Source organism: Cetorhinus maximus, chromosome 12 (assembly GCF_964194155.1).
Source record: "Cetorhinus maximus chromosome 12, sCetMax3.hap1.1, whole genome shotgun sequence".
Lineage (NCBI taxonomy): Eukaryota > Metazoa > Chordata > Chondrichthyes > Lamniformes > Cetorhinidae > Cetorhinus > Cetorhinus maximus.
The window spans coordinates 136,719-149,939 of record NC_135890.1 but is presented as its reverse complement, the minus strand read 5'-3'; the positions used below and the strand labels follow the sequence as shown (position 1 = coordinate 149,939).

General features: G+C 41.2%; 1 protein-coding gene across 1 annotated transcript in view; it reads left to right on the top strand.

The window, feature by feature from the left end:
• pcloa (piccolo presynaptic cytomatrix protein a) overlaps positions 1–13,221 on the top strand; it is a 755,467-nt gene that overhangs the window by 633,944 nt on the left and 108,302 nt on the right. Inside the window, exons 19-21 of the mRNA XM_078553074.1 lie at positions 1,203–1,383; positions 3,545–3,739; positions 6,472–6,648. Of these exons, the coding sequence (XP_078409200.1) occupies positions 1,203–1,383; positions 3,545–3,739; positions 6,472–6,648 (553 nt within the window). The remainder of the gene's footprint in view (positions 1–1,202; positions 1,384–3,544; positions 3,740–6,471; positions 6,649–13,221) is intronic.

Genomic DNA, 13,221 nt, shown 5'->3' with positions numbered 1-13,221 from the left:
CAACATGGATATGAAGTTGGCTAAGTGACAGGAAATAGAGAATAGTGGTGTATGGTTGTTTCTCAGTTTGGAGGAAGGTTTATAGTGGAGTTCCCTAGGGTCAGTGTTAGAACCATTGCATTTCTTGATCTATATTAATGACCTGGATTTGGCTGTATGGGGCACAATTTCAAAATTTGTGGATGACACAAAGCTTAGAAGCACTGTGAACCGAGAAGGAGATAGTGTAAAACTTCTAAAGAATATAGACAGGTTAGTGGAATGGATGGACAAGTGGCAGATACAATTTAATGTAGAGTGGTGTGAAGTGATTCATTTTGGTAGAAAGAATGAAGAGTGACAAAATAAAATAAAAGATACAATTCTAAAGGGAGTCCAGATCTTGGGGGGTATGTGCACAAATTATTGAAGGTGACAGGGCAGGTTGAGAAAGTGGTTAAAAAGCATGCAGATCATGAGATTTATAAAGAGGAGCATAGGGCAACAAAAGTGAGGAATTTCTGGTAAACCTGTATAAGACAATGGTTTGGCTTCAGCTAGAGTATTGTATCCAGTTCAGGGCTCCGCACTTTACCAAGGAGCTGAAGGCATTAGAGAGTGCAGAAAAGATTCACGAGAATGGTTCCAATGGATGAGAAACTTCACTTACATAGATTGATTGGAGAAGCTGGGGCTGCTTCCCTTGGAGAAGAGAAGGTTGAATAGAGATTTGATAGAAGTATTCAAATCATGAGGTGTCTGGATAGTATAGATCGGGAGAAACTGTTCCTGTCAACAGAGGGATCAAAACCAGAGGACACAGATTTAACATGATTTACAGAAGAAGCAACTGCAACTTGAGGAAAAACATTTTTACCCAACAAGTGGTTAAGATCTGGAATAGAGTGTAGTAGAGGCAGATTCAATTGAGGCTTCAGAGGAGAGTTGATAATTATCTGAAGAGAAAATATTTGCAGGGTCACGGAGAAACAGCAAGGGAGTGGGACTTGTCTTGCAGAGAGCTGGCATGGACATGACAGGCCAAATAGCCTCCTTATGTGCTGTAAACATTCTATGATTCGACATTATCAGTGATCAAATTACCCTTTAATTACATTATTTAGATAAATATACTTAATTATAATGGGCTCTGATTTTAAATTATCTACATAAATGTCCGTGAGTTAATTCTTTTGAACCTTTGCCATCTTGTTCTTTCTCAGGTGCTGATTGACTTGTCTAATAACTCACACTTTGATAACACACTGAAATGGTATTCACTAAAGGACCAAGCGGAAAATATTGACCATGCAAAGTCCCACTCTGGACAAAGCAGTCAGCAATCGCCAAAACCTTCAGTTATTAAGAGTCGGAGCCATGGTATCTTCCCAGATCCATCCAAGGGTATGTGACATTCATTCCTTGTTGCTCTGAAGTGTTAATGCAATTCATTTTTTGTTGATACCTTTGCTCATCTCATAGTTATATATTTATCCCATTGCACGGGGGAAGGAGATTTTCTCTTCCACTTGTAGCCAAAAAAATCACTAGGAGGTATACTGGTTCGTAGATGAAAGTACATCCCTGAACAATGAGGTGCACCCTCATTCCAGAACTAAGAGAATACTTTGTGGTTCCAGCATTAAGTTGAGAATTGGAAGAAGATGATCTGAAACAGAAATAGTTACCTTCATGTGTATACATGTTTCCAGCCTTAAATGTATTATTACAATAAACAAGATTCTGAGATACATCTTTGAGTTTTGAAGGCCAAGCAAGTTGCTCTGAGTTGCCTTGGATACAAAATATTATTTGTTTGCAAGAGCGTCAGACACTTTTCAGCCAGTTGGTATCGTCTGACTGAGTGATTTGAGGAATCTGGTCAACATGACTGAATTGATTTATAAATAATATTATGATAAGAGAAAGATTCACAAAACAAACTCTTGCTCATATTACATTGTTGATGCTATCATATTTATTAATTCCATATTCTGTCAACTTTTCACAAAATAATTATATTTTTTCTAACTTTGCTGAAATAAGAAAGAATATTAGTGATAGAAACAAGAGAAAACAATGCTGTTACATTCTTTTGTCCTCATTCAGCCTAGATGAACTTTTTTAATTCCCTCATACCTGTGGTATGAAGAGTATTTATATTATTATTGACAAATATATTGATTTTATTTTCTATGTGTGCTGCATCTGACATTGTATGATGAAATTTTCTTCCTCACCCAGATAAATTTGCAACGCTATTCCGTCTATTAATGTTCTAGAATTTGTAATGTCACAAACAGATTGTTCCATGTGATTATGATGCATGTTGTATCATTGTGTAAAGAAAAACTCTGCTGTGGCGAGTGGTTGTCAGTAAACACTGTGCAGTCCTGCCGTTTATCTGGCAGAAAACAGGTTCAGAAGTGAACATACTGCTGGAATCCCATCGCCAAGAATTTTTTTAGGGCCAACAATTCTTGATTTCCTGCTTGTTAGCTATGAATGACGAGCAGATACCTTCACAGTGGAGTCAATATAGTTCCTTAGGGTGGGCGAAGAAAACAGAATTAGAGAGCAACCTATGCTCTGTAACTCTGATAATCTACTTGACTCTAATTGGAAAGCATTGGTGGAGTGCAGGCTCTCTCTCATTATTGCCTTTGCCACAAATAGGAATTGTCTTGCTGGGATGACACTCACAGTACAGTACTGAGGGAGTGCTGCACTGTGCAATGTGCTGTAATTTGGGTTAAACATGAAACCAAGGCCCCATTTGCCCTCTCAGGTGGACATGAAAGATCCCATGATACTCTTTCGAAGAAGAGCAGGGAGTTTCTCCCGAGGTCCTGGCTAATATTTATCCTTCAGCTGATATTTATCAAACAGTCAGGTTATCTGGTCACTATCATGCTGCTGTTTGTGGAAGTGTCATGACAGAATGGACATTCAAAATGTTGTATATGCCCTTAAAGCAGTGGTGTTTGAACTGTGATGTGTGGGTTGCATGTAATCTTCAAGAATTGGCAATGGAACCTAACAGTTCAGGTCCAATGGTGCGTAATATTTCTTAATTGTTGGTTTGACCTGTTTGAATCTCTTATGCCTAGTTTGCAAAATCCTTCCTTAGCAGAGTTGTCTCTTTGCTAGATGAATCTTCAATCTGAGCACCGAGTTATTGGCATTAAAAGCTTTCGATTTTTTGCATGTTGATGGGCATTTCATAAATATCAGACTGTTTCTACAAGGGTGGATTCACTCTGCCAGCTTACTGCTCAGAGAGTAAAAACATCAATCTATTCCATGGTGCCCGTTTGAATTCAATCAGACTTGGGATCCGAAAGCATAAACAAGACATTTCCCTGTAAAGAAGGGGAGAAGGGCCTATTTTACAGATTACTTTAATACTTTGTTGGCCAATTACAGAGTAACATTAACTATGGTCGCTGTCAAGGAAGAAATGTGTGGAGATTGGAAAGCATAAAATAAATCACTCAAAATAAATAAAATGAATCATCTCAGTGCAACTGTTAACCAGGTTGATCGTCACTGTTTATTTCCCCAGAGATGCACGTGCCCACCATTGAGAAATCCCAGAGCAGTCCCGCCAGCTCAAAATCATCTTCAGAAGGACATTTCCGTTCTCATGGGCCATCGCGAAGTCAAAGCAAAACCAGCGTCACTCAGACCCACCTGGAAGATGCTGGGGCCGCTATTGCTGCAGCAGAAGCCGCCGTTCAGCAGCTCCGACTCCAGCCAAGTAAACGACGCAAATAACTTCCTCAGCATGGCAGCTTAACGTTCATCTGTTGCCTTTTGTCTTAGCTCCTTAAAGTTTCTGAGCCTCTGTTATTCCAGTTTTCTTCAGTTCTCTCTTACTGTTTGCACCATCTGCTCAATGTAGTTGTACCTCTTTGTGTAGCCGGACTTATATATCACTGGTCACTTTCCTATAACTGTGACTTTTCATTTAGGATAAGGCAGTGAAACTGGCTGTTCCTGGACTGTTATCCCCTTCACCAACACAATATGTTGTGAATATATGGATTTGAACAAAATATCTTATGGATACATCAGTGTTGCACAAAGATCATATTTATTAGTCATTCTTTTGACTAATGCACCATTAGCTTCATTTTAGTTTTATTTTCTCCCTGCTCGTCAGTGTTTTCAGTCACATGCTAAGCAATTGACCAGCTGCCAGACCACTGGAAGTGGCATCTTGAGCAAACCATAAGAGATGTCCAAGAACTGCCTATGGCTGGAATTGCACGGGCCCTTCGGCCGGCAGCGTCTTTCCTTGCCGCCCAAGTCAATGGACTTTTGAACGCCCCCGGCCCCGCCCCCCGGCGCCCCGGCCCCGCCCCCCGGCGCCCCGGCCCCCCGGCCCCGGCCCCGCCCCCGACCCCGCCCCCGCCGCGACAGGACTGTAAAATTCCACTGATTCTGATAGTGATATTTGCTCTCTCTCCCCTGTTTCCTGCGACCAAGACCCAGAAATTCCTGTGCTGGTAATTGTGTGCATGAACCCACGTCCTATAAGTCCATGGGAGGGCATGTGTGATAATAATGAAAAGTACTTTTAAATTAGTTTTAAAAGTTTATTTCATATGGATCAAACTCAAACAAACACAAACTCTAATGCAGAGCTTTGAGCATTTGCTGTCTGTAGTGGATAGGTGAATGGGTTGACAGTACCTTCAAGATAAATCTTAATAAAAGCAACAGCCCACCTTACACAGTACTTACAGCTGTGCATTTTGGCTTAATTGGCTAATTCCCTGCAATTGAGTAGAATAGTCAAACAAAACAGACCTGCTAATTGGAGTGATCCAGTTGGTCTGTTCACAAACTACCTTAAATTGTAAAATGCAACACATTGTGTTTCATCTTAGAAAGAAAACTAGGAGAGAAAAATTACCAATTCTGAACCTTTTTAATGAAAGACTGTCTTTTTTCACTTAAAAGTCTCTTTCATAAAACAAACCTCAGCTGCTTTTTTGGGCTGTATGTGATATGCACCGAGTTTCTTAACTTGATTTTGGGTATCATAAGCTATTCTATGACAAGTAGTAAGACAAAGCAGAGCTTCCACACGTTTGGCTCCAGTACGAAATCTCTTATTGCTGAATGGAAAAAAGCAATTACAAGCATTTGACAAGACTGATAAAAACTAACAGAACATGCACAACGGTGTGCATTATCAGTAAATATAGGATCAGCAAACTACTCTGCAATATCCTGTGACCAATGCAATACAAGACTTATGATGAAGCATTAAACCCATGGAAAACGACAACAACTTGCATTTATATAGCACTAATGTAATAAATCACGCCAATGCGCTTGAAAGGAGCATTATAAAGCAAACCATGACACCAAGCCACATAAGGCAATATTGGGGAAGGTGACCAAACATTTGGCCGAAGTGGTATGTTTTAATGAGTATCTTAAAGGTAGAGAGAGAGATGACAGTGTGGGGAGAGTATTCCAGAGTTAACGGCCTAGGCAACTAAAGGCTTGGTCAGCAATGATGGAGCAATTATAATCGGGGATGCTTAAGAGAATGGAATTAGAAGAGTGCAGATAACAAAAGGCATGGATGTAGCAATGAGATGAGGTGGGGGGTGGGGGGAGTGGAATGATGTTATGGAGTTGAAAATTAGTGGTCTTACTGATGGCACAGACCTCCACACTGTTAATCACATTGCCCAACAAAAATCAAAGCTTAACTTATCATTGCATAAAAATGTATCATTATATCTCTGTGATTATTTGTTCATCCAAAAATTTGTTTATCATGCTTCACGTTTACAACATGGGCATGTTTATGTATAAACCGAGAAACCATAGCTGCATTTTAAAACAAAGAGCAGATCTGTTGTATTTTCTATTATTACAACCAATTGTAGATGAAATTCATATGATAAGAATATGGATCCCTCTATTCAAATTGGATCCGTAATAATAGATTCACAACATTAAATTATCTGCCTTTATTAACGGTATTGCATGCAGGTTAGTATTAGATAATTAATCCATTACGTGTACAGATAATCATCATTAGTAAGAACTTCATTTCTACTCCACAGGAGTAGAAGAGTGATTATTAGAATCAGATCATCATCATATACTATAATACGCTTCATTACAGGACCTACAGACTGAGTTCAGATAAAAATAGGGTCTTATTCCACCAGAATCCTTATTAATGCGTTTTGACTATGATTGTTTACAACCCTGAATTCTGTCTGTGGGATACTTGTGGTCAACTTTCCACATCACAGTAATTTTTTGGCCAAATTCAGTGCAATCAGGTCTTGGCGAAGGAACTGGCCAGTTTTGACTCCTTAATGCTTTGCATGATGCGTCTCTTTTTGGTGTTTACACAACTTATTTAAATAGAACACTTCTGTTTGCATGAAAAACACTTAAGCTGGTTCCATCTGAGGATACATACTCTGGGTTTCCATTTCACCCACACTGCCACAGCACATAAAAGCGACCAGGCTCAGAATCATGCCAGGAAGCACAGACACAGCATTGCAGGCGTCCCTATTCAAAGAACTCAGTCTGACAATCTGCCTTCACCAGCCAATGAGAACAAAGACCAAAGCCAGCTTGCCATAAGGAAGGTGATGTCAGAAGGATTGCCCAAGCCTGAAGGAGGTAAGGAGATCATCATTATTCAAGATTTTTATGATTCTCTACATAACTGGGCAGTTGGGAATGATTTGCCAGCATTTTGAAATGCTAATTGAATCATTAATTTAAAGAATTCATCTTACTTCAGCAATCTTCTCTAGATTAATGATGGAATTGCAGATGTTGTGTTTGCCGATGACTTGTCAATATATTTCACATTGCTTTCTCCCACCATGTGATGCTCCAGACTCCTCACTTCTGGCAAGGAGGTGAAATAGTTTACAGCAGATAATTTTGTGACCTTTGCCATTATTTCATCAATTACAGGCTATTGAGTGAGGCAAAGGAGGAGATAGCAGGGGCACTGGCAATAATTTTCAATACCCCTCTGGCCATAAGAGAGGTGCCAGAGGACTGGAGGACAGCCAATGTGGTACCGTTATTCAAGAAGGAAGGAAGGGATAAACCAGGGAACTATAGGCCAGTCAGCCTAACCTCAGAAGTGGGGAAACTATTGGAAGCAATTCTGACGGACAGAATTAATCTACACTTGGAGAAGCAGGGATTAATCAATGACAGTCAGCATAGTTTTGATAAGGGGAAGTCATGTCTGACCCAATTTGATTGAATTTTTCGAAGAGATGACCAGGTGTGTAGATGAGGGCAATGCATTTGACGTAGTCTACTTGGACTTCAGCAAGGCTTTTGATAAGGTCCCACTTGGGAGACTGGTAATGAAGGTAAGAGCCCATGGGACCCAAGGCAATGTGGCAAATTGGATCAAGAATTGGCTGAGTGGCAGGAAGCAGAGGGTGATGGTTGAGGGGTGTTTTTGTGACTGGATGCCTATGTCCAGTGGGGTTCCACAGGGATCGGTGTTGGGTCCCTTGCTGTTTGTGGTATATATAAATGATTTAGACTTGAATGTAGGAGGGTTGATCAGTAGGTTTGCGGCTGACCTGAAAATTGGCTGGGTGGTAAATAGTGAGGAGGATATAGTCAGGCTGGTCAGATGGGCTGATCAGTGGCAAATGGAATTTAATCCAGATAAGTGTGAGGTGGTGCACTTGGGCAGGACAAACAAGGCATGGGAATGCAGTACCAAGGATCAGAGGGACCTTGGTGTACATGTCCACCGGTCCCTTAAGGTAGTGGGACAGATAGATAAGGTGGTTAAGAAAGCATATAGGACACTCACCTTTATTAGCCGAGGCTTAGAATATAAGAGCAGGGAGGTTATGCTGGAACTGTATAAAATGCTGGTTAGGCAAAAACCAGGGTATTGCGTGTAGTTCTGGAATCTGCATTACAGGAAAGATGTGATTGCACGAGAGAGAGTGCAGAGGAGATTTACCAGGATGTTGCCTGGGCTGGAGAGTTTTAGTTATGAGGAGAGATTGGATAGACTGGGGTTATTTTCCCTGGAGCAGAGGAAATTGAGGGGGGACATGATTGAGGTGTATAAAATTCTGAGGAGCATAGATAGGGTAGACAGGATGGAAATTTTCCCTTTGGTGGAGGGATCAATAACCAGGTGGCATAGATTTAAGGAAAGGGGCAGGAGGTTTAGAGGGGATGTGAGGAAGAATTTTTTCACCCAGAGGGTGGTGGGAATCTGGAATTTACTGCCCGAAAGGGTGGTAGAGGCAGAAACCCTCATAACATTTAAGAAGTATTTGGATGTGCACTTGCGATGCCATGGCATACAAGGCTATGGGCCTAGTGCTGGACAATGGGATTAGAATAGTTAGGTACTTGTTTGACCGTTGCAGACTCAATGGGCCAAAGGGCCTTTTTCTCTGCTGTAGACCTCTATGACTCTATTACGACAATGAAATGCTAAAGTGCAACCTGATATGGAATCCCCTGCTTTTGATTTTGCCCACCATTCTATTGCATTTGTTGCTTATCTCCTACTTTCCGTGGTATATAAAGTAATCTGACTGAGTTGAAGGTTCACCATCTGACAGAAATTCTCCCAGAGACCTAGCAATCTCTTTACTGTGCCACTCACTTTGTGAATTTCCTCACACCCCATTTTCCTTGTGTTACTTTCTAAATAAAGTTAAGTTCAAATGGATAATTTTACTTTCATTCCATTAATTTCATTAAAGTGCTTTGTTTGTATTAATTTGTGCAAGAAGGATCTGTAACTATTTATAACTTGCCATGTTTGCAAGTTGAAAGAAATCTTTGAGTAAAACTTATCTCAAGCTTGATATGTCAGTATGAAGTGGGTGTATTGTGCAGAAGCTAACGGATTTCGAAAAGTGTTGTTTGTATTGAAGAGAAACATAGTTTCTGTAGCTTATAATTAATGGGATATTTATTTTGGTGTGGAGTGCAGATCAAGAGGGCAAGAGACTCAAACAATTTTGGTGATTGGGCTTCCTTAATGTTGAACATGCGATCTGCAGGCACAAGTCATGCTGCTTTTCAGCAGCTCAACATTTGAGAGGGTGGAATATCTAGGGAGCAGCCATTAATTATGAGCCTTCAACAGTTTAAAGGGAAAGGTAAGGCTAGAAAACTCAGGAAACAATGGAGCAGATTATTTCTGGATTAGAGAAAAGAAGGACAGCAAGGAATTGAATTTGAAGAAGCCTTGAGACTCTGAACCTTCAGATGAATCAAAGTAGGCTAGACCTACTTCAAGCTATTACTGCAGCCGATATAGGCTGGGCCTAGTCCAGCAACTACAGGAGTTTAAAATGTGTTATCAAGATATCCATGTAAGATAATCAATCCTCTTTGGGATCAGTTATCTGATTGTTCTGGCATCCTGAGATCCACAGTGAAATCTACACCCATTCTCACAGACATTAGTTCTGTTGAGCCTTCAGGAGAATACAGGACATCATTTCTTCAGAACTTTCCCAGTCACAGATGCTCAATGAGGGGGAAAGCTACAGTAGGTTCAGCCAGAACCTCCTTCCTCAAATTTCCCAGTCTCCTGTTTACATTTGGCCAGTAGAGTGGGTCCTGCCACATTCCCCCTTCCCCCAACAGCAGCATCTGAGATGCCATGTCCAGTGGAACAGCCGAATTGTGGACCTTTAATCTTTATATTCTCTTTCTTTGAAGGAGTTTCTGCCTGGTGTTTTTGTTTTAAGCTCTTGTTTAATTTATTTTCCAACCTTCTAGAAACTAATTTTAGTTCATCGATTTATCCAAAAATTGTGCTTGAACATCAGAACATCTTCATTTGCTTCTTTCTTGTCTGGTGCACAAACAATTTTGGTGTATAACACTGATATAATTCTATTTTCATAAAGTTATTAAATTAGAGACTGTGAGAACTGGTTAAACAGCGAGTATTCCTTTGTAAAACACACCCTCGTTTAAAGGGTTCAGTCTAGAATAATGTGATTGACATGGGTCAGTTTGGAAAGTATCAAACAATGAATTGAAGTGCAGTTTACTGCAGACAGCTTTAGATAAAAAGACTGAGCAAGAAGTAAAAAGCAGCAACTGAAAAATCAAATACAAGATGCTGAATCTAAAACTCAAAGCCCAGATTCCCTAAAGGGATCCCAAACAAAAACAGAATTACCTGGAAAAACTCAGCAGGTCTGGCAGCATCGGCGGAGAAGAAAAGAGTTGACGTTTCAAGTCCTCATGACCCTTCAACAGAACTGAGTAAAATCAGGAGAGGGGTGAAATATAAGCTGGTTTAAGGTGGGGAGGAGGGTGGGGGGGGGGGGGGGGGTGTTGGGGGAGAGAAGTTGGGGGGTGGGGGGTGGTTGTAGGGACAAGCAAGCAGTGATAGGAGCAGATAATCAAAAGATGTCACAGACAAAGGAACAAAGAGGTGTTAAAGGTAATGATATTATCTAAGAGAATGTGCTAATTAAGAATGGATGGCAGGACACTCAAGGTACAGCTCTAGTGGGGGAGGGGTGGAAAGACTGACAGGGCATTACAGGTATAGATTTAAAAATGATGGAACTTGGTGGGTAAAGAAAAATCTATATAAATTATTGGAAAAAACAAAAGGGAGGGGGAAGAAACGGAAAGGGGGTGGGGATGGAGGAGGGAGTTCAAGATCTAAAGTTGTTGAATTCAATATTCAGTCCGGAAGGCTGTAAAGTGCCTAGTGGGAAGATGAGGTGCTGTTCCTCAAGTTTGCGTTAGGCTTCACTGGAACAATGCAGCAAGCCAAGGACAGACATGTGGGCAAGAGAGCAGGGTGGAGTGTTAAAATGGCAAGTGACAGGGAGGTTTGGGTCTTTCTTGCGGACAGAGGAATGTCTTGACTAATATCACCAGAATGTGTGTGTTTCACAGTGAGAGAATAAAGAAAAAGTGGATGCAACAGGACCTTTATGACTAACAGACAAAATAATATTTGCCAAAATGTAGAATATAATTTGGCATAATCCTTGACATAATCTTGGGCAACAGGTGTAAAGAGGATTTCTGACCTTGCTTTGAAGAAAAACTAGCAGATTATCTCTAGCATTGCCGACAATGAGCACTTAGCAGTACTGGACACAGGGAGCCAAGAGGCAATGGCAGCCACAGCCATTGCCACGACAACGGGTCACAGTGTGACCCACAGCAGTAGATCGGCAATTGGCTCCAGGAGGATCGTCAAGAGGCTCAACCACTCAAGTAGACTAGAAAGTTACTCTGTAACCATCATTCTGTGCCAAGTTCAGGTGAATGTTAAAAATCACACGATCAAAGAAGAGTTCAAGTTCACTGATTAACCTAGCCAACGTTACTCCCTTAAGCAATTGAACCAAAAAACAGATTGACTGGTCATTTATCTCACTGTTGTAAATGAGACCTGACTGTCTGCAAAATTGATGCTATGTTTGCCTACATAACAGAAGTCACTGGGAAATAATAATTTATGATAGGTAAAACACCATGCAATGTTTCTGTAATAGAGTATTATATTGTTGCAAATTATTTCATTTAACATGGTAGCTGTAATAGAGAGTATATTTTATTCCAGTAAATAAAATGACAGAAATAATTAACACAGAAGTACAACTTGAAAGTCTCACCTTCCAGCGTAAAACATTGGAACAATTGGTGTGTTAATAAACTGGATTTCTACTACATATTTAATTACTGTTATGCCAGCCAGAATTGAATTGCTCATTTCTGGTGATCTATAAAGTAACATTTTTGGAGGTCTTAGCAGCATCACTATTGTTAATGTACAGTACAGCATAAGTTTTTTTTATTTATTCATGGGATGTGGGCATCGCTGGCTCGGCCAGCATTTATTACCCATCCCTAATTGCCCTTGAGAAGGTGGTGGTGAGCTGCTTTCTTGAGCCACTGCAGTCCATGTGGTGTAGGTACACCCACAGTGCTGTTAGGGAGGGAACTCCAGGATTTTGACCCAGCGACAGTGAGGAATCGTGATATATTTCTAAGTCAGGATGGTGAGTGGCTTGGAGGGGAACTTCCAGGTGTTCCCATGTGTTTGCTGCCCTTATCCTTCTAGATGATAGTGGCCATGGGCTTGGAAGTGCTGTCTCAGGAGCCTTGCTGAGTTCCTGCAGTGAAGGAAAGATATACTGGCATTGGAGGCAGTCCGGAGAAGGTTCATTAGGTTGATCCCAGGTATGGAGGGATTTTCTTACGAGGTTAGGTTGAGTAGATTGGGACTGTACTCATTGGAGTTTAGAAGCATGAGAGGTGACCTCATTGAAACACATAAGATTCTTCGGGGGCTTGACAGGGTAGACGCTGAGAGGTTTTTAGCCCTTGTTGGAGAGCCTAGGGCCAGAGGGCATAATCTCAGATTAAGGGGTCACCCATTTAAGACAGGGATGAGGAGGAATTTCTTCTCTGAGAGGGTAGTGAATCTGTGGAATTCTTTACCACAGAGGGCTGTAGAGGTTGGGTCGTTAAGTATATTCAAGTCTGAGATAGACAGATTTTTAATTAGTAAGGGAATCAAGGGCTATGGGTAAAAGGCAGGAAAGTGGAGTTGAGGAGCCATGATCTCATTGAATGGTGGAACAGACTCGATGGGCTGAATGGCCTACTTCTGCTCTTGCATCTTATTGTCTTATGGTCTTGTAGATGGTACACACTGCTGCCACTGTGCATTGATGGTGGAGGGAATGAATGTATGAATGAATGTGGATGTGCTGCCAATCAAGCGGGGCTGCTTTATCCTGGATGGTGTCAAGCTTCTTAAATGCTGCTGAAGCTGCACTCATCCAGGCAAGGGGAGAGTATTCCATCACGCTCCTGACTTGTGCCTTGTAGATGGTGGACAGGCTTTGGGGAGTCAGGAGGTGAGTTACTCGTTGCACGATTCCTAGACTCTGACCTGCTCTTGTAGCCACAGTATTTATATGGCTAGTCCAGTTCAGTTTTTGGTCAATAGTAACCCCCAGGATGTTGATAGTGCGGGATTCAGCGATGATAATGCCATTGAATGTCAAGGGGAGATGGTTAGATTCTCTCTTGTTGAAGATGGGCATTGCCTGAAACTTGTGTGCCACAAATGTTACTTGCCACTTGCATCCCAAGCCTGGATATTGTCCAGGTCTTGCTGCATTTGGACATGGACTGCTTCAGTATCTGAGGAGTCACGAATGATGCTGAACATTGTGCAATATTCAG